Here is a 26777-nt window from a genome sequence, read left to right as displayed (position 1 = left end):
TTTCCACCAGAGCTGCACTCAAGTGCAAGGGAACTAGATGAGGCATTGGTGCATGGAGGAACTCGGCTGGACAATAGCCAGAGCTGTTTCCACTGCCCCAACGTGACACAAGGAAGTGGGGAGGTGTGTGGTGGTTTAGGGACTTCTATGAAGCAGCAGTTGCCTGGACTTGAGTTACACTACCTTCCTACCTGCCCCCTTCCCCAAAAATGTTTTCTGATAATTTTGAAAGAGATTTAAGAATCCTGCATGGATAGTCTGGCTTATGCTCAAGAAAGTGTAATCCCCATTGCAAAAGGCTAAGGCAGAACCAGCAGCCCTATCTGAAAGAAGATACAAGTGATCACTGGAATAATGTATAAAAGCATTATCTTCTCTACCCTCTTGAACATCGCCAATTCCAGACAGGAGCCATTTTTCTGAAACATGGATCTCTAGCAAAGAAATAACTACATACAAGAACTACCTTGATTGGGTTTGTATTTAAGAAAATCTGTGCCTCTACAAGAACAAATCTGCCAGTACACTGGACATACCCAAGAGTTATTCCCATTTCTGAGATTAAAGTCTACATTTAAGATGTGGAATTAGCTAGAGTCCCTAGAACAGAGTAAACTGTACATAAACTCAATGGAATTTGACTATTATTATTTTGAAATTTAAGATTCTCAGTCTATAATATAATCCAAACACAGTCATATCTAGCATTTAAAAAATGTTTAAAGAAAAGTCTTACCTTTGGTGCATGCACATAATCTGTCTGTGCCCGAACAGTATATCACAGAGACAAACATATCTGGTTCCTCAGTGCCCTCTTTTTTAGGTGGCTCCACTTTGGCCAGAATTTCAAAGTTCGAAAGATCTAGTATTTTTACATATCCTCCCTGAGTAGTTATTACCAGGTGCCCAAGAGTAGAGATCTCAGATCTTCTCTCTCTCCCACTGCCATTTTTAGAAGTTAATTGTATTTCCTCTACAGGTTCCTCACAGTCATCCTCTCGATTATCCAATATATCTGGTGGGAGCAAAATCATTGAGGTAATTGTGTCTTGGGGGTCTTTGATATGCTGGATTTTTACCGGTTCCTCCTCTAGGGTAACTATTCTAGTGGCATAATTCATCTTATAAAGCACTAGGTATCCACCACTAACACTTCTCTGTTCAGGTTGAATAATTAAAGGAGTTGGTACATCTGCTGGTGACTCATGTTGGATTACATCAATACTCGTGCCATTCACTACAGCAAGACTTGATTCTAGTTCCCCCTTCCTTCTATTACATAGTGCCGAGTTTAATTTATTTAAATTATTCAAGGCCTCTACTTGATTTATTGCACTCAGAGATTCAACAGGACAAGTCCGCAGTCCTACTAACAAATGAACTCCATCTGCACAAGGAGTGATTGAATCTACACACAGGTTCTCCTCCTCTGCAAACTTTGGCAGACGCAGGCACTGAACCAAAGTCCCAGGCTTGGGAACCATAGAGCTCCACTTGTCCGAGTCCGGAGAAGTCAGGTTGGCCGCAGCATCTGCAAACTGCTGAATATAAGTCACAGGGGGATCCTGTAACAGCAACTGTTCCTGACTGTCCAGCTCCATTTCAATGATCTGTGGAACTGTGAAACCATCATCATGTATACTTTTACTCATAATATTGTTCATCTGTGAAAAGAGTTTTCCTGCTTTTTCATCAGACTCCTTAATGCTGTATAGCAGCAATACAGGTAAAGTCCTCCTTACCAGAGGGGAATTCAGTTCTGAGTTCGTGCAGGATTCATTGTCAGTCGAGCCCTGTTCTGAGACACTCTCACCTCGAGTCCTACTTAAGCCATCCAGTGACCTCTGAGAGTTACTGCTAACAGGAGAGGTAGCAGGTGATTTGTATGTTAATAGACCTCCAGCTAATAAACAAGGAAAGGGAATGTTGTGTTGTTCTAGATGTTTTTCCTTCATCTTTTCACTCTTACAGTTGGCCAAACAGGGATTTGCCCCAAGTTCTTCCAGATCCTTAACCGTGTCTTCCAGAACATTTGCAACAATTTCCCACTGAAGTTTTTCAGGTTGCTGAAGAATGCTGAGAGCAGTTATATCAAGGCTGACTTCCATAGTTTCTTTTTGTGATGTATGCCCTTTAAAACAAAAATGTTTAACATAATATATGTCAAAAAAAAAAAATCATTTTCATGTATTATAGACTTACCCTCATAATTAAGCAAAAAGTCATTGCTCTACAGTTTCACTATGTTACAACATACGCTCCAGATTTGATAGCCAAGAAACAATAAAAGAGGCCCAGAAACATTCCTTCCACATATACTAATGGTTCTCCTAACTTTATCAACAAGAGTGAAAATAAGAGAACAGGACATTAGCCTTTGTAACAAGTCTCCCAGTAAAAAGCATTACCTTTCTACCAATTATTCTATTTAGGCTAGACCACAATTCTGAAATCCACCTAATCTAATCAACTCAACTCATGTTCTGCCATGTTATTCCCCTTCCTTCCTAGACAAGCCAGTACCATCAAAAATCTGCAATTCTGTAGATTCATTCTCTAATCTTAGCTGAAAACCATGTCATTTTAATCTAAAACTTCATACTTCCCACCATGTAGAAGACCACCTAATAGAAAGGACTCTAAGCTATCATAGAACAAACCCCAGTAAGATTAAACAGTACTGCAACAAAAATGAATCAGAAGAGTTCAACTAAACAGTGTAGAGATTTAAAAGGACACTCTACAAACCAAGATTAAGAGCTGATTTAAGCCTAAATGACAGAGCACCATATTTGCTAATACTTTTGTTGAAAAAACTCCTTTTTAGATGTGAAATCTATTTCCTGTGTGTATGCACATGCACATCTTTTTTTTCCCCCATTTGCTGATCCTTACTCAAATATGTAAACTAGATTATGGAAAATAAGCATGTAATCCTCCCTCCCACCAAAATTTCTGATTCAACCTCTAAGAAAATAACACAAGAACACTATGCATAGCACTGCTCTGCTTCCATGTGAAATCTTAATTCAGGAAGAGAAATACTCTATCAAAGTGCATACCCACAAGGAAATAATCAAGATATAAGGAACTCTCTCTGGCAATGCCCTGAATTTAAAGGAGTTTGTACAGCTGTAATTTGTCCCTGTTCTAACTAAGTTCTTTTAACTTGGTTTGTGTGTTTTATTGGCAACAAGATAAGCAATGCTTGTTGACAAATAAGGCATTTATTAACCAACAAAGTGGGGTTTTTCTTTTCTCCTGTATGTAATCTCTCCACCACACAAACAATGACAAATATTGGCATTGCTTTCAAGGTCAATCTTTTCCATTTTTCTAATACAGTGAATATAATACCATTGGTTTTGATAGTTCTTCTCAGGCTTTAAAAAAAAAAAAAGCACTATTTCCCTCCTGACCTCTGAACTATTACATAGATCAGATATAACCTACCTGTCACAGATTCCGATCTGGAATGCTCTTCACTGTCTGAATCCTCCAGTAGGTCATCACTGAAAAAAAAATAATACATGAATGACACTGTGTACACTGTAGCTGCATTCTTATTTTTAATTAAATTTTAAAAAATAGTAAAAAATACAGTGTGTATTATAACCTTGCATTTCTTTGTACATCCATTGATGAGCTGGTCACAGTCACTAACAATATAAAAATTTTTCTCCTCTGTCAAACCAGTAGACCAGCTTTACATTTGCCTCATTCTACTACTGTATTCCCAACAATTCAGACATAAATGGAAATGAAATTATGCCAGTTCTCAGGAATATTTCCAAGAAAAACAAAAACAACCAACCAACCAAAACCTCTAAAAACAGATGACACCTTCTTCAAAGGTCCTCAAAATAGTCTCTGAAAGGCGGAGGTGCCAGACTGGTCTTCAGTTCTACCAAGGCAATTTTGTAGCTAGTACAGAAAGGGTGTAGGAAAACTGTGTTGGTTTTGAAAATACTACCAGATGAATCACTTTTTCATAGAAGTAGATTCTGTTCAAGATATCTCTTCAAGAGAAATGGGCCCTTCAGTAGTTCTAAGAACATACAAAGATTTTACAAATCTGGCTTTTCCAATATAAGAAACAATTTCCTATTACAGGCTCTTTACACACTGAAAGAACAGTAATGCCTTTGCAGCTTCAGGTATAACTACTCACAGTACAAGTCAGATCCCCAGATTTCAACAAACTGGATGCTTCCTCCTCACGGCCAAGAAACAGGTCTTGTTTGGCTCAAACCTGATCACACTTCACTTAACAACACAGCGACAATTCAATACTTTGATTCTCATCCAGCTTCCCTTTGAGTAGGAAAGTGATAGTAAATTTCATATAGATTAAGTGAAGTGAAAGATGCTTAAGATCTGAGCAGTATGATTGTACTATCCTTCAACCAGGTCTTAAAATTGGCTTAATTCTTTAACAATCAAGGAGTTTACATCCCTAAAGCTACAATAAAAGTCTAGGCCCCAGCACCTGTCAGGCCACAGACTGCAATGCTGCCCATGTTTCTACATACCCTCTTCAAAATAGCAAGCTTCATATTTGCTCTGCAGTACTGTAGGAATCACACCAAGCTTAAAACCAAAGATGTACTTCCCTGTGCATGTCGCAGTACTGTTACTTTCTGTCATGCTGAAGTTTAAGACGACACATTCAGAAAACTACCAAGACTCCCCAAACACCTTTTGTCCTGAGTTTTCCAACAATTATTCACTCTTTTGCTTGAGTTTTGGTAATATGAGAAAGGAGTTTCCAGTAACAGACCATAAGAAACATGAAAGTATACTGTTTTTCCTCGCATGACACTTTCTAAGCACTGGCATACCCTGTAGCTGATCAAAAAGCTTGTGACAGGACTAATTGTTTACAGTCTGTACACGTGTTAAAGATACAAAATGAAAGCAATTCCTAGCACATCCACATAATTTATTTTCAGAATGACATAACCAGAAGTTACAGCGAAGCAATCACAGAAAAGCATGTTCTAGAAGTTCTCAAGTAGCCTTTACTTTCAAAACCTGAAATGCATAATCCATAACTGAAATGAAACGCTATTCCAAAACTTTTATTCCTTTACCTTTTTGCTCTGCCTCTGAAACATCAGCACAGGGCAGCAATGAGATTTGGTATCTCTCAGTGGAGTATGAAAACTGAAACTCCAGGAATAAAACAGAACTAGCTTTAAAGATAGAAATTTAGATTATTGTTTTTCAAGTGTTGAATTGCGTACAGCTACTCCACGAAAAAGAAATCTTATGTTTCACAAAGCGTGACTTAACTAAACAGCATTTACCGCTTACACAACAGCATTTCATATTTCAAATTTTGTAGATTGGCATACCTGTCTCCTTCTAATTTTGGTATATCTGAGCAGCTAGATGAATCTTCTAGCCATGCTAGTGTTGGTCTCCTTGAGTCAACCCCTGAGCTCTGTTCTCCTGATAACATAAGTTGCTGCACAATAGCCGGATCATATGCATTGATCTCAAATTTTAAGTGGACCTGAGAAATAACAACAAAAAACACAAGAAGTCTTTGATTTAAATTGAGATATGCTTAATCGGTAATTTTTTAATAAAAATGGTTGTTTATATTTTATACCTTCATAAGTTTGGAAACATCCCATATACAGATCTTTCCTCGTTTTGTTGCAGCAGCTAGAAAATGAGGGCAACTTCCAGATCCAAAGCAGGCTATCCTGTCAGTGCCATCTGTGCAGGGAAATTGTGCTGGACTTGTTGCCAGTGTGACTGAAAGAGGTACATTCTGAGTGTGCTCACCCTTGACAAACGGGCAGTTTGGGGAATGTCTCTCATGTTCAGACCTTTTCATATTAAAAACAAACACAGCAAACACTGATTTCATACTGTGAAAAATATACACATCATATACAAACTCAGCCCTCAAAGTGAAGCTGAAACAAAATGTTTGAACCATATTGCAGCCAACCATACAATAGAGTTCTGAAGTTACTAACATGGCTTTCTGTGTTCTCAACAGCAGACTATATTAAAGCCTTTGATCACTTAATAGATATTCATATTCAAATGGAGGAATCTACACAGAGTGCTTTTAATATAATAAATTTTTATAAATGATTGTTCTATAGGCAGTAGCCCATCGCATCCTCATGAAGAAAAGCGCAGATTAAATTCTGCAGAATGTACATTAGAATTCCAGTGTTATATTACTATAAATAACCAGAATAAGATGAAGCAGTGTCCTGTCTTTAGTTCTACATCTACACTTAAAAAATCAAAATTGAAAATAGCCCAGAGTGTCACATTGACCAAGAAGCATGAAAACACCTTCCTAATCTCAATCTATACCTAAGGCAGAGACATGGCAAAGAGCAGTAACACTATTACAAAATGTCTGGAAACTAACAAAGGAAAGGAGAAGATATTATCTGTGAAGATAATATTACAAAGGAAAATTTCTAGCAAGTCAGGAATCTGATGTGTTCAAATTACGATTATTTGGTAATTTATAATTACAACAAAAATTATGTTAAGAACACTTAAAATTAATATAGGGTCCTGTGTTTCTGTCATTATGCACAATTTAGCTGATTCAGGAAACTAGTAATGGATCTTGCAACTTCACATAAGAAGCAAATATGCATTACATGGCCATTGCAGGTCAAGAACTTAAAAAACATGTGTCCTATTCACAATCACACAGAAGATTAAGTTTAGATCCCTGCCAAGAAATGTTGGCTGCTGTCTTTGCCATGAAACAATTTGAAGTGAAATAGCAAATCTGAATTAAGAAATAAAGCCAACTACAATTTCGTGGGCTTGCTATTACACAGAAATCTGACACAGTACAGGGAATTATTTTGTGATTTGTCCCATTGAATCATTCTGGAAATCCATTCGTGTCCATAACACTCCCTAAACTCACCAGAAATCCCATGGAAATAATGTTGATCTTTGTCCTCCAAAGATTTCTAACCTCTTCAGCACAAAAATTAAGTCTACTCTAAACATCATTAAACTTACCAAGGTTCATCTGTAGGCTCCCAGCATACCAAACACACACTACAGGTAAAGCACATGGCTCTGTCATCTCCTGATGAAGCAGGCTATAAGAATAAGAAGAAACACTTCAAATTTATATAGCTACTTACTACAAAACACTAACTAGGTGATGAATTCCTCTCCTTTTTAGTCGCATAGCAAAGCACCACACCAAATGCACAGAAGGCCACAAATTACATACTATAAAGGGGCAGTATTTCACATTTAAAAAAAAAAATTATATACCACATTACTGTAGAAGATATTCAGAACCAACACCTGTGCAAGCCACTGGATAAAAACCACATAGACATAGAACAGGACTCAGCATCACTGTTAAGACTTTTTTTTTCCCCTTTGGAAAAGTTCACAAGTTCACAATTTCAGAAAAATTTAGAACCTCAGCAGAATAACTGTACATCTGCATGCTTGGAAAAACACAGGTTAAACAAATATTTCCTATTAACCCTTCAATATGCTGGAATATAAAGCATTCTCTGTCACTCCCCTTCAAAGAACAGTTGTTACTAGCTGAAGTGACAGAAGAAAAAAGAATGGAAATTTCCATCCTCTTAAAATTTAGCATTTTCATGACCACCTTTCAAGTCACAGAGATATGCTTGGGAATATGCAGATGCAACACACGAATTCCCTGCATTTCTCCTCCCGGACAAGCTTAAAACATCCTTCAAAAACTTTATCCACTTGCACCTATCAGGCTTTGCAGTTGACATAACAAGGCAGACAATATCGATGTCAAATGATACATCTACCTCACCCTCATTATTTAAATCCATACCATAAATACCTCTTTTATAGTAGAAAGAATTTCAAAGAATGAAAAACGGAAATAAGCAAAAGTAGTGGAATAAAGTGTTGAGGCTGTATTTATTCACTAAGCTTAATAATTTAGTAATGTGATCTAGGACTGTTACAATACAGTTTAAGTCCCACTAGGAAAGTATGGTTAGAGAACTCTGATGTCAAGCTTATTGCTTCTTTTTCTTTGCTTATAATATAAAAAGGATATTTACTCAACAGTCTAACAAGGAGAAAGAGAGACTCCAAGTAACAACCAACTTCATCATTATTATTGGTGGTGAACTCAGATCAATTTTATACTTAAGTGTTTTATATGCTGAAGTTCAGAACAGTATTTTCTGTGATCTGTACAAAAAAAAGAAGCAACCTCAAGGCATGGAAAAAAACTGACACTTAAAGAAAAGAGCTGAATGACAAACTTTTTCATCATGGTTTTTGCATCACTGAAGGAATCAATTTAAAAAAAAAAAAAAAAGACTTTGTCCCTGCTCCCCAAACCTTCACCTAGGGAACAAATACTAAGAACAACTAAACCTTTTACCTGGTGATAGAATCCAGCTTGAGCCATAGGATCTGGCTGTGCCCACCTATAGCCCACGTGAGGCCATGAAGTGAATGTCTCCCGTCTGTTAGCTTCACTATACATCAAAGACCTAGAACAGTGAAAAATTCTACGTTACCCAAAACTGCCACTTAGAATAAAAATAGTAAACTATGTGATATTTTCAATGCTTCAGTAACCATTAGAAATACCACAAATAGTTATCTATAACTTAAAATTATCTGTAACAATTACAGAGAAGTTAAAGTCCTCTCACTTGGGTGCCTGAAGTACACATATGTACTTTGCAAAGTCCAAAACCAGCAAAAGACCAAAATCAATACAACAACCTACAGGCCTTAAAAGCAAGATTAATAAAACAAGCTTCCAGGTAGCCTACTTGGTCTAACTACAAAAAAGCATCAGATATCCAAAGCTACTCTGCATTTAGGGAAGATACAGGCTCTAGCCCAACAAAACTGCTAGAGAGTTGGTTTTATTTAACGTGACAAGTAGTGCAAAAAATTGGGTTTATTAGTTGAACAGATACGAATATCCATTATTTTAAAACGATCCAAAGCAGTATTTTAGGCTTAACTGAATACATGGTACAAACCCCCAAATATTCGTCACTCACTGCAGATTATAACACTTAAAAATTATAAACTATTAAGTCACAAAATATGTCCCTCAGCTGAAACAGTACATAAGAAACAACTATCAGCTCTTCTTTTTCTTTGACAGAAATTTGTTTCCCAGTATCATCCCAATAATTAGCACTGCTAGACAGAAGAGTGCCTCACTTCTTGTTTCTGCCCCTCAGTTTCAGGAGATTTTTGCTGTCTTACAGGAGTATGGACGTATGAAGCATTTCCTACCAAGGAAGTAAACTACCACTGCAACACCCACACAAGGGCTGTCTTAACTTGACATTATTGCATCTTAAGAGACAGATCTCTGAGAGCTCTAATCAAAAATACAATATCATGAGGTACAGGTTGACCTGGAGGCTTGGGGAGAGGAAGTAATTTAATAAAATTTATTTAATCTCTTATCTGAGCTGTAAGAACTAGTAACACTTGCAAAATTATATTTGTATAAGAACTTTCAAGAAGGAATTAATTTATAAACTTAGAAGCCTTATCAGCATTCTAACTAGTCTCAGCTTATGAAGGTTAAAATAATGGGTTACTTGCTTGTCTACACATTGTCACTTGGATCAGAAGGAGATGAAGCAGCAACCCAAGGTAAAGTTTTCTCTGATCCCAAGCACATGCCAGGTGACTAGAGAGTTCAGAAGTCTGCAAACTTCCTAAACTTCTAAAACACAAAGCATGGACATAACTCTTTCTTGTATGAAGGAAAAGGAGTTGATTTCCTGATGCAGTGTAGTATGTATGCTCTTTGGTAGACAAATCAGTGCTCTCTTTGCATTCAAGAGGTGTATATATGCTCTTAAAGCTATGCAGTTTCTGAACACCTCAACATTGCAGTCTCAGTAAGGTTTCAGTACCGGTTTGAATAAATCCAGTAACTTAAGTAACTAGTCATATACCCCTGACTGTTCAGATAAAACTCATAACCAAACTGATAAGGAGTAAAGCCTAAGTGAACCTAACACATGAATGTATTGCAATACCACCTAGAGGCCTATATTTAGGGCTGCAATTGTTACCCTTCTGAAAGTCCACACTGGGATTAAGAGCAAAGTGAATTTCAATTTGCCTAGCATTAAAGTCAGAATCCAAAAAAAACAGTCCTGTGGCCCCCATAAAGGTTTCTCTAAGTTTAGTAGCATGTACAGTGCTTTGTGCATTAAACTGTTAATTAGCAGTATGTGTAAGAGCAAAAAAGTACAGAACAGGACTAATTCCTTTGGCAAATAAAAGTCATCTAGGAGCTTATTCTCATGTAACTAAGGGGTCAAACTCATCACTTATTTTGTCTTAATATACCTGTCCACAGATCGACCAGGTCCCACACCAAGTTCTGGTCGTGCGCTGGGTAAGAGGTAAGATAACCTATCCATCACAGAGGATGCTACAGGTAAGGCAGCAATATTTTGATTTATCTTCTTGAGTTCATTTACAATGGCACTGGCGACAGACTTCAAAACATGATGGGGAAGGTGGAACATAACCGTTGCCCACTAAATAAAGAAAAAAAGTACCTAGTTTATATTTTAAAATTAACATCTAAACAATAAATAGATCACAAAAGTGTCAAAAGCAAAAACAAATGCGCATCTTGCACCCTCTCTTGATTTCAAGAGATAATATTAGACACACAAAAGCACCATGGATATAATGCAAGGAAAGTCAATAACTTCTGATGTTAAGCTCAGTTGGGTTTATCAGCAAGAAACTAACCTTGTTTGTTCTCTTAACAAGTGAGACTTCACACAAAGGAACTACGGAACACAATACATTCCATCCTCTTTAAACAAAATCCACCACACTAAGTCAAGCATTTTGTCTGCTTCAATAATGGTAGCCAAGCAAATTGGACTTGGGATATCAGACAGTACAGAGACAAATTCTTACCTTTGCAACTTTATGATTTGCTGCTGTTTCATGTGAGGTATTTTTTAAACCATCCTTCAATTGTGTGATGAATAAGTCATATCCCTCTGTGCTAGAAACATCTACTTTTTCTATGCAAGCAGATAACAGCTGTTGAGCCTAAAATGCAAATGTGCAAGAAAAGATAGCATCCACATTGAGTAACTACAGACAAGAATTACACCTGATTTGATTCTCTGGGAAATGTAATTTGTTATATCCTACTTCATCATATCAGCATAATTCCCATAAAAGACCCAGAGTTGAGAAAGCAGTTTCAAATTTTACTTTGTAGGTTAGTCAATGGATAAAATTAAGCAAGTGACAGTAATTACTACAGGTTCCCTCAAGGCAAGTATTACCAAATGTTAAACAAGTCAGTCACACAAACAATTAACACAGAACATATATCAAAGCTAAACAAAAAGATCTCTTTTGATTGCCCCATGTTTTCAGAAGGATTCATTCAGCTTTAGGGACAAAAAGTGAGAGCAAGAACAAAGTCTTGACATTTTTCTAAGTAGCTCTATCTTAAAAAAAGTCGATGATAATGAGAAAAGTGACATTGCAACAAAACTAGAGATAAATTACTTAAAATGCTAGTATAATGAAGTGGAAAAAATGAGGCAGAAAAAACCAGGCTGGTTTAGAATCTAGAAATTCTTACAACTCAGAAATAATATATCTAGAAAAGAACACTATAAACATCCATTTATGACTTCTTTTCTTCCAAGCCCCACCTGTTTCTAGCTTGTCCCTTTGGCTGCTAACTTCACGTCAACAGGTAAGGTTTAAAAGGTTTATGCACAAAGCACAGAGTATTCTATATCTGTTGTTAGGTGTGCTAACTTCTGAAAAATGTTATATGAAATCTTTTGAGTTACAAACACAGGAAAGTATTTCCCAAGGCAACAGCCAGCCTTTAAACAGCCACAAACTGCTCCAAGCAGAATAGGACAAATGTCCACTTGGTTACATCCTTGGGGAGCTCAGGGGAAGATGACAGAAATAAGGCAAATCAGTCCCCTAGCTAAGGCTGAATCTGTTTGTGAGATTTCAGCAAGACAACTACAATTCTTGTGGCATCTCACACTTCCCAATTCTCTCGCAGATGACAGAACAACGAATAGATCATGGAAGTTCATAAGTTTACTGTCTCTCTACGACGTTTTTACAAGAAGTAAAAACAGCATAGAGGCTACATAACTTGTCAATGCTACTGACTAGAAACGCATAAAGATGCACTGCATTACCAGCAGACCAATCATATAAAAAGACTACTTAAATTCTGTGCAAAAATTTGCAGAAAAGTTCTAGAGACTAACAAAAGATATGGACTCTTGCCTGGATAAAGGTTCTTAACCTTCCTATGATGAAAGAGGTGGACTTTGCCCCACTGGACCCGCTGTTTACGAACAAAGAAGGCCTGGTGGGTGATGTGGTGGTCGGAGGCTGTCTTGGGCTCAGCGACCTTGACATGATAGAGCTCTCTATTCTTGAAGAAGTAAGGAAGAGGGTCAGCAAAACCACTACCCTGAACTTTAGAAGGGCAGCCTTTGATTGTTAAGGAGTCTGGTTAACAGAGTCCCTTGGGAGGCAGTCCTGAAGGGCACAGGAGTCCAGGAAGGCTGGATGTTATTAAAGAAGGAAGTCTCAAAGGCACAGGAGCAGGTTGTCCCCGTGTGCCGTAAGTTGAACAGGTGGGGGAGAAGACCAGCTTGGCTAAATAGTGAACTTTGGCTGGAACTCAAGAAAAAAAAGGAGAGCTTACAGCCTTTGGAAGAAGGGGCAGGTGACTCAGGAGGACAAGGATGTTGTGAGGTTATGCAGGGAAAAGATTAGGAAGGCGAAGGCCCAGCTGGAACTTAAACTGGCCACCACCATTAAAGATAACAAAAAATGGTTTTATAAATATATCAGTGACAAAAGGAGGGCCAGGGAGAATCTCCCTCCTTTGTTGGATGCGGAAGGTAACCTTGCCAGGAAAGATGAGGAGAAGGCTGAGGTACTTAATGCTTTCTTTGCCTCAGTCTTTAATAGTCAGACTGGTCATCCTCAGGGTTGTCAGGCCCCTGTGCTGGGAGATGGAGATAGTATGCAGAATGAAGTCCCAGTTGTTGAAGAGGTGGCAGTCACCGACCTGCTCCTTCACCTGGATGTTCACAAGCCCATGGGGCCAGATGGGATCCACCTGAGATTACTGAGGGAGCTGGCAGAGGAGCTCGCCAAGCCACTCTCCATCATTTATCAGCAGTCCTGGGCAACCAGGGAGGTCCCAAATGACTGGAAACTAGCGAATGTGACACCCCTCTACAAGAAGGGTCGGAAGGAGTATCTGGGGAACTACAAGCCTGTCAACCTGACCTCAGTGCCAGGAAAGGTCGTGGAGCAGATCATCTTGAATTCCATTACACGGCACATGCGGGACAACCAGGGGATTGGGCGCAACCAGCATCGGTTTATGAAAGGGAGGTCCTGCCTCACTAACCTGGTCTCCTTCTATGAAAAGGTGACACGCTTAGTGGATGAGGGGAAGGCTGTGGACGTTGTCTACTTGGACATCAGTAAGGCCTTTGATACTGTCTCCCACAGCATTCTCCAGGAGAAGCTGGCTGCTCACAGCTTGGACAAGTGCACTCTGTGCTGGGTTAAAAACTGGCTGGATGGCTGAGCCCAGAGAGTGGTGGTGAATGGAGGAATCAAATCCTGTTGGTGGCCAGTCATGAGCGGTGTTCCCCAGGGCTCAGTGTTGGGCTGGTCCTGTTCAATATCTTCATTGATGATCTGGATGAGGGGATTGAGTGCACCCTCAGTAAGTTTGCAGATGACACCAGTGTGGGTGGAAGTGTCGATCTGCTGGAGGGCAGGCAGGCCCTGCAGAGGGACCTGGACAGGCTGGATCATTGGGCCAGAGCCAAGGGTATGAGATTCAACAAGGCCAAGTGCCAGGTCCTGCACTTGGCTCACAACAACCCCATGCAACGCTACAGGCTGGGGGAGGAGTGGCTGGAGAGCTGCCTGGAGGAAAAGGATCTGGGGGTGTTGGTTGACAGCCGGCTGAACATGACCCGGCAGTGTGCCCAGGTGGCCAGGAAGGCCAATGGCATCCTGGCTTGTATCAGGAATAGGGTGGCCAGCAGGGGAGCAGGGAGGTGATAGTGTCCCCGTACTCAGCACTGGTGAGGCCGCACCTCAAGTACTGTGTTCAGTTTTGGGCCCCTCACTACAAGAAGTGACATTGAGGTGCTGGAGCGTGTCCAGAGAAGGGCAACAAAGTTGCTGAAGGGTCCGGAGAGCAGGTCTTATGAGAAGCGGCTGAGGGAGCTGGGGTTGTTTAGTCTGGAGAAGAGGAAGCTGAGGGGAGACCTTATCACTCTCTACAACTACCTGAAAGCAGGTTGTAGCGAAGCGGGGGCTGGACTCTTCTCCCTAGTAACAAGCAATAGGATGAGAGGAAATGGCCCCAAGCTGCGCCAGGGGAAGTTTAGGTTGGACATTAGAAAAAACTTCACCGAAAGGGTTATCAGGCACTGGAACAGGCTGCCCAGAGAGCTGGTTGAGTCTCCATCCCTGGAGGTATTTAAAAGAAGGTTAGATATGGTGCTTGAGGATATGGTTTAGTGGTGGACTTGGCAGTGACAGGTTAGCGGTTGGACTTGATGATCTCAAGGGTCTTTTCCAACCTTAACAATTCTATGATTCTATGACTGATTTGTATGATATTTGCCTAATATTTACTAAAATTTTCTGAGGTCTGGGAACCTCCTCTTTAAAATTAAGAGTAAGAATTGAAGACTGCTAATATTTTTCCCAGCTCACTGATTTGGCCATGAGCTTCCCAAATTTGTTCCCACTGTCCTATAATATTTTCCAATTTTTTTCTATAAGAAGGACCTTTACACAGAAGTGCTCTATTTTAACCTTGAAATAAGGGTCTGTAAACACTTTAGAACCAAAGAATCTTTAGCTAAAAGTGACACAAACTTATAGGTTGTATTGAACCATATGAAACTGCAAACCAGTGATAGCAAAACTTACGAAAGGAAATGCTGACCTCTGGCAGTCTCTTCATACTCAGCCACATGTACCAAGATTTTGTAGGTACCCACAAAGGGTATAAAAATCATGCCAGTGGCAGCAAGCCCGAGAAGCCTGTAAAACTCTCTTCAGAGACCTCTACAAAGCAACATTTTATTGCTGTTACTCCTACTCAAGATAAGTAGATAAAAACCTCACATATAACACAAATTCTTGGTCCATAATAAGCACCTATCATTCAGTACTCCAAGAGCACATAAATATTTTAAATCTATGCTCAGGGTAAATTTTTGTTGATGTTGCCTCATTGAATGTAAATTTATTTCCCACAGAGATGAGTGGGAAGTGCTCTTTTCTCAGAGAGCTTTAAAGATTCAGAATCTGAATCTAGTAGTCCAGTTTTGGTTTTTTGACTGTAAGCACTATTCTAGATGTTGCCATTGGCAGATGCTCTATTCTCTTCCCAAAGAATTGATCTCGCTTGTAATTAAAAATTGTTGTACAGATTTACTTCCCAGGTCTGTTACTTCATGACCACTACAAAGGTGAAAGCTACTTTCCTTATCACCAAGTGCCTTGGAACAGAAGCAATTGTTAGCTATCTTGTATTAGGCAACACTTGATAAGAACATACATGCTACCTCCCAAAATAAATGCTCTGCTAGCTCAAGGTAAACCAATGCAACAAAATCCTGAGCATTACACCCTAAGCAAAAATGTATACATTAGATTCCCTTAAAGCGATACTACATGATTGGTTACATTGTCTCAAACAAGGAGGCATCACCTTACAGCCAGGATAGTCCAAACATAAAAGGGAAGCCAGGTTTGCAAGGAGAAAATCTTTCATTAGCCCAACTGACCTGGCTAGAAAAGTTAGATTCCAGAATTAATTCCTCACATGTAGCAACATCATATTAGCTCATTTTAATTGTCTTTTTTCTTCCCTGAAAGCCTAAATCAAAAAAAAAAAAAATTCAAGGACACCCAGCAGCCTAGACTTACAGATTCTGTATATAAATACTGACACAAGCTCTGGAAATAAGTCCTTATTTCTGGTCACTAAAAAGCTCTTTCATCTGAAATACTTTGCCTCTTGATGAGGTAAGCTCTTATTTGTTTGAGATATGGATAACTGCAAAAAGCTATTGCCCTATGACAGCTAATAACTTGGAAACTTTTCCATTACATGCTGTTAGTATCACACTAGATACTCAGGGTCAAACATCTGGTTTCAGTATTTGTGACAGAGTTATTTACACACTTCTTCCCCCCCACCCCAATCTTACCTCTGTAACCGGCAATTCAAGCTGAACCACATCATCTTGTTTTGAAACAGGCGTTTGCAGAGCTGTGTCTAACAGTAAGATGCCATTGAGATCTTTCCTACATCCTACTGCATAATCATCCACAAAGATCACTTTATCCACAGCAGAAATATACTGACATTTCACCCGTCCACCTGGTTTAGCTATAAAGACAAAAAGCAAGATCTGATTAGAAAACAGCTTTTATAAAAGACCTTTAATATCTGTTCTGGGAAGTAACGTAACACTTCAGCAAAATCTGTACTTCTTGAGATGATAAGAGCTAGCATTTTAGCTACTCCAAACTTCTATATTTCCTACATTAAAAACAACCAAAAATCTGTAGATCCCATGAACAGCTACAACTATTTTATTCCTATAATGGAAAACCATCATTCAAGTCCTGCTCCTACCAGGAGGCCTGAACTAGTGTCTTCAAGCCTGGATAGATGCCCAATGTACTTGATGTTAGCTGACAGTCAACAATAAGAATTAAGTTGTACAAATCAGGATGAAAATTGAGACAAACTTGCTAAACTACCATTAAAGCTGATGAGCACCATTTCATCAAGCAAAACAATACTCAAAATTTCCTCTGAAAACTAAGTACAGCGTATAACGTGCCAATGCTACTCGTGTTCCTTGAGACACAAAGGTAGCCTGTATCTGCTCAGTGCTGCACACATCATGTGAGTAACAGGTTAGAAAAGTTTGGTAGAAGACTGTCAGCAGATGAGGAAAGGCTGTGGTAACAGATGTTATCCCCAGAAAGGTTTAATGTTACTTGACATTATTACGTGTCTAGGGCTGGACAGATTGTAGAACTAAATCCATGTAATATGCTACCTGTGTAGAAGGCAAATTGCTTTAAGTCACAAAAGTGTAAGCTGCTACAGAAGCAGACTGCATGTATAAGTATTTGGACACATCATCCAAAGAGCAAAGCTGAAATTGCTGGATCGTCAACACAGATCTCTTCTTGTTGCACAGGAACAGAAGTTTCATTAAATTTTGCATTAATCAAGTCCCATACCTGTTCTCCTTTTTCCTCAGGCACTGAATACTGTTTTTATCATGAATAATTACAAATCACCATTTAGATAGCTAGCATATAGATAAAGCATCAAGATACAGATAGCTACATAATTCTACCATCTTCATACTTTGATATAGTTAAATGGAAATTAACTTTTCCAAATATAGGGCACATTAATCCAACCACATTGTATTTTTGATATCCTCTCAAAAACTCAGGTCAAGAATCGTTGTCAGCTGCCCCTCCCACCAAAATTTTTGAAACAATGACTCATACACTCTCAAAATACAGGGCCTATGCCGCCTTTGCCTGCATGAAGTATACTGCAATTGTAATCATTGCTATAACAGTCAGAAACACTTTAAGAACCCTGGAATCACTTGATAGTTGTGACGTCGTTAGTCCTAGCTCAACAAAAAAGGGTCCTCTGAATGCCAAATCAACTAGTTTCAAACTGTGTTTTTGCCAATCCATTGGAGCTCCTCACACAAGATTTTCTACATACAACACAGCTGCAGGCAAGGAAGTCAGTCATTCTACAGAAAAATAACAGTTTCGACAAAAATTCAAATGCAAGGTTTTAGCATCTTTATAAGTATTCATTTCAACAATGTACTGGAAACTATTATGTAAATAAACTGAAAAGTATCTGATGCCCTAAACAAGAAACCTCAGTAGATTCACATGGTGTTTGCAGTCTGTTCAGTGTGATCCCTGCAGACACTTTAAGCCATCACTTCTCATTGCCAGAGAAAATGGGAAAAACAGCTTACCGTTTCTGGCACTGCCAACACCATGAACACTTTCTTTTGTACTTTTCTGATTTCCTGACAAGCACAGATGTATGCTCATGACCTAGGCCTAGGAATTCAGCAGCCTGTAGGAGCCCCATCCCTTGTGGCTTTCCAGGCCAGACCATTCTTACTTTATGATTTCTGTAGTGAAGTTCGTGAAATCGCACATCTAAACCACCAAATGGCTAATATCCTCTGTGTAAGTGGTCCCAATTTTCAGAAGCCAATGAAGGTTACTAATGAGGTAGTTAATATGCCTAATCAACATAGTATTTCTGCTCCATTAATAAACAAAGTTATAATTACACCACAAGAAATATATTGCCTAACAGCTGTGATTCTCACTGCACTGGTGAGTTTTTTGGTTAGTTACATTGACAGAGAGATTTTGGCCAAACTACCTCTAGAAAGTTATTTACAGTTGCCAGTTGTATTCTATTCAAAGCACGTAAAAACAAAACAAATTCCCTTAGCCTAAGTCGATGGAGCTTCAAGGAAATGATTCAATCAATATTTAGTGTTGTTCCAACACCCTGGGAAACACATTCTACAACTGACTGGTTTATGCTTTGAATAGCCTCTAAACTGGTGACAAGCTATTTTGCAAACTTAGTTTAATTTTGAGGTTCAGAAAACACATTACAAGATGGCTTTACTACTAGTCATGAACTATATCATGGTTCACATATGGCAAGAGGAGGGTGAGAACCAGGAAACTAAAGAATTTAGCAGCCACCACTGTAATAGTGCCTAGAAAAGTTTAATCATTCTTAAAGCATTGGGTCCTTTCTAACTCAGGATCAGTGTTTTACAATGTGCCAAAGGACTCCAACCAATATCCTTTGAAAAACCCACTGGTGGTACTACATCATCATGTCCCACCTGGCTAAGTATACTAGGTGTAAGTAGTGATCTGCATCTTCACAAATCACAGTTCAAAAGTTTCACATAAACTCACTAAATGACCTAAGCCAGATCATCAAAAGCCAATTATTATTCTCATTTTAGCCCTAATTCCTTCAGCTTTAATTTACTCTGGGTGGTGGAAGGAGAAATAGTAATTCAAAGTTTTTAATAATTTTGCTCTTCTGTTTTGGCACAAGTGGATCATAGCTTCTCCCCATATCTCCAGCTTATCTGTCCAGGATTAAAACAAGCAACTCAAATAAGTCATTAAGCCTTTTGTCAGTTCATATAAGGAAACCTGGCAGGCTGCTAGCATGCTAGAAGTGCAAGCCCAATAGCATACTATGTTATGGAATGTCATCTGTAACAACCTTAGAACTAGCAACCTGAAAAGTTAAAACAAAAGCAAGTAAGCATCAGATTGCAGAAATGAAGAATCTGAGAATAGAAACATTTCCCCCTCCGCCTTCTTTGTTTTGAAGAATACAGAAGAGAGATCAGCAATTTCCTGTGATCAAAATCTGACCTACAAAAAATATTACCAAAAACAAGCTTGTTTGGAGAATATGTAATAACAACAGCATCTATTGTGTCCCCTTCTCTGCAGGCATTAAGATGAACCAAACTAATTAGAGAATTAGCCTTACATTTCAAGAAGTAGAATGAAAAAGCTTGTCTCCATTTCTCTGCCATAGATAGCTTTAACATCAAAGCAGTGGAACTTAAGAGAAAGTGGCTGTCACCTGAATATGCAAGCCCACCCACCATCAAGAGATGCAGGTTAATGTTGGTATAAGACCTTTGAGCTTTTCTAATATTGAAAAAAGTTAATCCACCTTGAAAACAAACCACTAGCCAGGAATGGCACTAAAACATATCACAAAGTCAGTAATTCTCTTGACAAGAAGCTCCCAATACACGGCATGCAAAAAACCCAAGTAGTTTCTAAATTACAGTAAACCCACACTTTTCTCTGCAGCTATAAGGTGAGAGTGGTAAACACATGCACCATAGCACTATGCTTTCCATCGGAGATAAAAATGCTTCTTGCCAGAACATTGCTCAGGTACTTCTCACATGTACTTGGGATTAAAAAGAAATATATATATCAATTGTCCTCATTTGTTGCAAGGCAGGTGCCTTTCCTATTGTTACCATTTACACATAATCATAAAACAAACTGAAAAAATCCAGCTAGCAAGTATAATTTCTCATGGCATATTACTTAAGTAACACAAGTTTCCCAAAGCAAGCATATCAGAATACCTGCAGTCTGAGGAAGTTCTACAGTATAAATACATTTTTAAAACTGTCTTAAAGTTCAACTTGCTGCCTTAAATTGTTATATTTGCAGGAAACTATTTTGAACTAATACTACATAAAATCACAACTAAGGATCAGTTGCAAGGGGTAACATTTTCAGATAAAAGAGGACAAAAAGCAAAACCACCGCAAGTCTGGTTTAAAAGTGAAATAGTTGCCTCTAAATCGTTTTACATCAGTGGCTCCCGAAGGAAATGAAGACATGGTGGTTATGATCATTTGGGAACATGGTAATGAGAAGATGGCTAAGGCATAGCCAAACAAGGCCACGACTGCTCATCATTACTGAATTTAACAGTCACAGATTCTCTCTTGTTCCTCTGCTTCTCCTCCTCACCAACATCTTTACTGGAAACTTCAGCAGTGCAGTTTTACCTCCTGGGTCTAGGCCCAGTCCCTTATTTGCTCTAAACATCACCTCAGCAAAGCACTCTGCTGCCACCAAGAAGACACTCCATGGGTCCCTCCTTTCCCAAAACAAAAGCATTCTCAGACTTGAGGAAAGGATGTAAAGGAATCTATTGGATGAAAACAAGTTCAAGTTGTTATTTTAGATGAGTGATGTAGACAGGCTTAAACCAGCTACCCACAAGCAACATTTTCTCTTTTAGATTTCACTATATACACACACTTCCATCTGCCACATCACCTGGAAGAGCAGTCCAAAATGACTGAATACAGCAAAAACACATTCAGAGGTGAAACAGAAAACTGAAAACATTCTCCAAACAGCAAGAATGCTAAAGGAGGCAAATACACAGCTTAACATCACAAAGAACCTTCAAACTCCCTTATTTGCCAAAATTGGACTTAGTTAATCAAGAACAAGACCTGTGATCTACAGTTTATCTTCTCCTTTAGTGACAAACAGGACAGAATTGTTTCAGTATCAGTTTCGTTATATCATAGCTGATTTTAATAATCCTTATTAGAGTCAGAAGATGTGTTATCTGGGCCAAAGCATTGGAGACTGCCACATGAATATTAACTAGATGTGTCTGATCAAGCAACTACTAACAGAAGCTAACATTAACACTTAAAAGGTTTCAGTGCACAAACAAAAAACCACTGAGATCAAGGCAGTTCATATCTCACTAGCTTTGCAGACATAGGGTCCTCTTCCACTCTAGACAAACTGAGACTGAATCAGCAGGAAGACACCGGTGAGCTCTTTGTGCCCATGCACTTTATGTTGCTTCACATCTCCATGTATCTAACATTACTGCCACCTTGTATGCTGTACAGAACACAATTGCTCAGAGCTTTACACCATTATGCCAAGAACAAATTACAAAAGATTTCACAAGGTATTCTACAATCCTTCCTGCAAACTCAGGTAAATTGTGAAAATTTACGTCACTGCAATTCTCCTGCAATCATCTCACAGAGGACAGCGCCTTCTTCAAATTTTTCTCCAAGTGAAAAATCACAATTAAAAATTTTCAGGGACGCCCTCTTTCACAGACTGCAGACAGATTACACGGCACCCACCCAGAACCAGAGACAGACAAGGAACACTTCACAGCTCAGTAACAGGAAGTTCCTATTCAAGAGCAATTCCCATCACAGTATGTCACAACAAAGAACCTTTGCCAGATCAAATTTTACCACCAGCTCCTCTTTGTGTCACTAAAGTGGCTAGAGCATCTGAGTTCACCCATTATGTATCCTGCAGTCTCTGTAACAGGAGAAAACATCTCCAGTTATGGCATTTTTTAAACTCCGAAGACTAGCAGGAATGGTTCACCTTCCCCCTGCCCAAGCCCCAGTATTATAAAGAGTTTTCAAAATATCAAGCTGGGAGAAGCAGCAAGTCCTCAAAGGCAGATGGGTGAGCTACAAGGCAAGTGAAAAACTGGCTAGACTGTCATGGGCAAAGTTAGTAGTTAATGATTCAACACCTACCTGGCAGCCAGTTACAAGTGGCATTCAGCAAAGCTTGATATGGTTTACTACCTTCATCAGTGGCTCAGGTGATGGGACAAACTGCACCTTTAGCAAGACTGTGGATGACACCAAATGAGAGGCAACTACAGGCAACTGACACATTAAATGGCAGGGCTGCCTTTTCAGAAAATCTCAAAAAGCCAGAAATGGCTTGACACAAACCTCCTGAAGTTCAACAAAGACAAATGCAAGGTCTTACATGTGGTGTGGAATACAACCCCATACATCGACAGAAGCTGGAGACCAACTGTCTAGGTGGCAACCCAACAGAAAGAACTTGAGGATCCTGATGGATGGGCTGAACAAGAGGCAGCAGTGCATCCTTGCAGCGACAAACTGTTACCACACAGGGGATCGCACAGGCAGTACATCGGGGAAAAGATTAGTTTCCTCTACCCAGGAGTTTTGAGCCCACATCCAGAATACCATGTCCAGCTTTGGTCCTCCATCACCAGCACATGTAAGTCCCATGAAGGGGTACTAAGACAGTTAGAGGGCTGGAGCATACAGCACATGAAAAAAAGACTAAGATAACTGGGCTCATTTAGTCTGCAGAAAAAAAAAGGGTTTAGGAGCAAATCTAACAGCAGTCTTCCATTCCTGCAGCAGTAGTTCAACCGCTATGCCAGACTGCTGAGTTACCACCAGTCTTCCTCTTTTAGACATTACTTTTAAGGAAATACAATACTGAACACAGAAGCAACCATGCTGGATCAGAGGAAAATGTCCAAACCCCACATTTTGTCCAAAACAGTGGTCTAAACCAAGTGGTTAGTGAAGAATTTAAGAACGGATATGTATACAACAGTACTTTCCCGTAGCACTCCCAGCCCCCTAATTTGTGCTCAGGGACCTTCATAATGACCTCCATCAGTTTGTCCAATGCTGCTGTAATTCCAGAGTGTTCTGTAGCCAGGAGCTCCACATTTTACTATTTATCACAGTTACTTCTTTTGATGCCCTCAGCTCTTGTACTAGAAGAGACAAACAACTCCCAATCTACATTTTTCACACATCAAAATCTTGCAAAGCTCTTTCGCTCTCTTACCTCCCCATTTCCAGTCAGCCCCTTCATTATCTTTTTCAGGTTGAATAGTGCCTCACATACTAAGCCATCCCACACCTGAAGTTTCTAGTTCTGTTATACTCTTTTTGAGATAGAAATATCAAAATTGCACACATACAGGCATTGAAACAGACATATTCTCAGTTGGGTTGTTCACACCTTCTCTAATAATTGCTTATATGATAACTACTGAGCATTTAACTGGTATTTCATATTCCTAGCACAACTCCAAGATCTCATTCTGGCATTACGAGTCAGTTCAGAGTCCAGCACAGCAGGCTCCAACTCCACTAAATTCTTACGAGTACTTCAAATTAGAACACATTCCCACACTCTCCTAATAACTGTTTCTACATAGGAAAGCTGAAGTAGAACAGACTAGATCCATTCATGTTTAAGTTATTATTCTTTAGGATGCCTTTTCAAATTTTTTAGAGTAGCTGGCAAAATTGAAGGACCTTGTATGCTTAAGACACCTACATGCAGCATAGGAATATTTGAACCTGGTGACTATATAAGTTTACCTTTAGTTCTGTCACTAAAAAGGGACATTCAGAAAAGCAAGCTTAAGCCTTTTAAGACTGGTCTTGCCAGGCTCCTTCTGCAGGTCATAGGAAGCAGGGTGCTCCAAAAATTCAGAGTAAAGACTTTTCCTTTTCTCTGTGTTGAATGGAGAAGGAACCTTAGCATTTTCAACAAATAACCTTAGCTTGTTAAGTCTGACTTACAAAAACTATAGAAAACTGAACAGAAAAAATCCACCTTTTAAAAAAGTCTATTGAGCAGTGTTGTATGCCTTCGTTTACATCATAACATGAATCTAGGATCCTATAGAAGACAGGTCAACTAAGTCTATCACAGTGTTTCCCCACAGTAACCACAGTGCCTTCTCGCTCTCCAGTAAAACACTATCTTCCCAGTCTTCACTGCCATCTGCCCAGCTTCCTACTTCCCTACCCCTTCCCCCATTGTCATCCAGCTGTGCCATCATAGTTCTCAGTCCCATCCCTCACACTCCCAGCTCTTCCTTTCCATAAGGAGTTTTTCATAATAGAGTCTCTGTAGCCTGTTGCCCAGTAAACAAAGTTTAATCAAACTCTTCTGCAGCTGCCAAATGCTCAGATGAGATCCCAATTGCTTCACGCTCAGTCAGGTCAGGGAAGTTCAGTGGATCAAACAGTTTTTCCTCCGCAAACTGTACAGGGGACCGAAGAACTGCCAACAGACTGTATGCTATGCAAGCCTTCATTAACCAGGACTTGAGACTGGATATCTGTTTTCACTAATGCTACTAATTTCCAAGACTACTTGATTGCTGATAAGCAAATTCCCTCTTTTAAGTTACACATTAAAAAAAAAAAAATAAAAAAAAATCACTAAAATACTCACTGAACAGCCCTAGCAAATACCTCAAGAAAATTTTAAATGTAATTGTGTTTACATTTATGTGACCGGTAAGTTATTATTTCCATAACTTTACACTTTTAGACCAGGCTGTAAAAACAAAAGCTGGTTTTTTTCCCCTCTTCTTGTGCATCATCCTTATCTGTGGAGTGCTCTTCCCCCTAACATACATGCAAATCTTCAAAATAAGTGTTTTGCATATATCAGACTGCCTCTCTACTTTTTGACTAGCAGCACGCATGGGGTCCTTACCAAATCTCGATACTCTTCCCAAACACAAGGCAGCAAAGGAACTGGGCCAATACACAATCCAATATTTCACTCAAAAGAAACCAAAATAAGCTGCAAGTGTTCGTATCCACATGTAGTTCATGGGTGGATGAACTGAGGGCAATAGCTGTTCTTGAGCTGTCCACTCAGTGATAAGCACCCATCTGGTGACTGCAAGCAGTCATTGCACCTAAGCTGTCCTTTAAATAGTTAATGCTCTCTTTCGAATAGCAAAAAGTTATACTGTGGGATCACTTAAGAACCACCCAGAAACTGAACTGATCCACGTGTAAATTTTTTATTTAAAAATAAAACAAATGGTGGGCAGCTACTGATGCCACTGGAATAGACAACATGCAACAAGCTATCTCATAACATGACCTAGGACAGACTGATACACTCAAAAGTCATCCAAGAGCCCACATGGTTGTAAGCCTTATCTCCCTCTTCAAGACAGACTAAGAAGCATTTCTGAAAGACTACCTTCTGAAAGATCGTACTGTTCAGGGAGAATTAGAGATTCCTCATAACAGCTAGGATGGACAGCTTTGCTTCCTGATTTGAAAGCCACTTGGAAAGAAAACCTGAAATAACACATCAGCACCATACCAAAAAATCAGACATAACTGTTATTGAAAGCTTGAGAGAACAATTAAGGAGAATCTTCAGTCTGGAACAGATTTTTCTTATACTCTTGCCCTATAAAATCCTCTATGTCGTATTTCACATAAGCCCAGGTGATGAATACCAATGCAATAGCAACCATAAAAGTATTGTTATAAACAATATAACTGAAGACTCAGAAAGGGATTCTACCGAGCCAGCTATCATTATGGTGGGCTGCTAGGAAGGATCAATTATAGGGCAGGAGACTATACCAGATCCAAACCACTGATGACCACGATGTTTAGAGTAGTAAAAAGATAAGGGCTTTTAAAGATCACTAGGCTGGGCAATCCAAAGCAAAAACCTTCATGTTCCATTGCTTCCAGTCCAACAGATATTTACCTGCTTTCTTTCAAAATCTTCTGGACTTGAACCAATCCATTATCTCTGCCAGAACATACTTCTGCCAAGTTACTTCTACATTTTATATAATACAGTATAAAATATGACTGGGATCTGAGCTGAAGCATTTATCACATAACCGTATTAAAAGCTGTCTTAACCAAAGCTGGACAATCAGCACTGAGGTTGAAAAATCAGTATTTTCCCAAGGATTCTTCCTATCCATGAGAAATACCTTAACTACCTGTGAGATGGAATAGGGCAGGAACTCAAAGTTCAGATTCCCGACGCAGAGAACAGTATTTCCTCCTTGGGTCAGTAAGAAGCATTTAAAAATACATCCTCCTGTAGAAGACCTTTTTCAAAGTCCATTTGCAGAGGGCTAGGAAATTTCTTATTATCTACGTTAAGGCACTCTGCAACCTTTAATAATACAGTGCTACTGTTGCAATGATAGCCATGAATCCATCAGTCCAGATATGAATGATCTGTCTACACAATAAAAAATGTTGTGCTATCTTGCTTGGCAACATAACATATGCCTGCACCACTGTCTGTTGTTACTTCTGGATCCCTCCAACAAACAGTAATGCAAACAGCCCTTTGAAGACATGTGAAAAGAAGAGATCTCTATTTTGGCTTTGCAGAAGATAATCCAGATGTGCTTCCACAGAGCCTGGAAGTATCAATTAATGATATCTTGACAGTCTGGCAAG

General features: G+C 39.2%; 1 protein-coding gene across 1 annotated transcript in view; it reads right to left on the bottom strand.

The window, feature by feature from the left end:
- The window catches only part of BIRC6 (baculoviral IAP repeat containing 6), a 185244-nt gene that overhangs the window by 153676 nt on the left and 4791 nt on the right, over positions 1–26777 (bottom strand). The window contains 9 exon segments of the mRNA XM_064445901.1: positions 737–2131; positions 3454–3512; positions 5358–5518; positions 5618–5840; positions 7021–7103; positions 8402–8513; positions 10357–10550; positions 10945–11082; positions 16290–16471. Coding sequence (XP_064301971.1) covers positions 737–2131; positions 3454–3512; positions 5358–5518; positions 5618–5840; positions 7021–7103; positions 8402–8513; positions 10357–10550; positions 10945–11082; positions 16290–16471 — 2547 coding nt within the window.

This window comes from Phalacrocorax carbo, chromosome 3 (assembly GCF_963921805.1).
Source record: "Phalacrocorax carbo chromosome 3, bPhaCar2.1, whole genome shotgun sequence".
NCBI lineage: Eukaryota > Metazoa > Chordata > Aves > Suliformes > Phalacrocoracidae > Phalacrocorax > Phalacrocorax carbo.
This window is presented reverse-complemented; position numbering and strand designations above follow the sequence as displayed.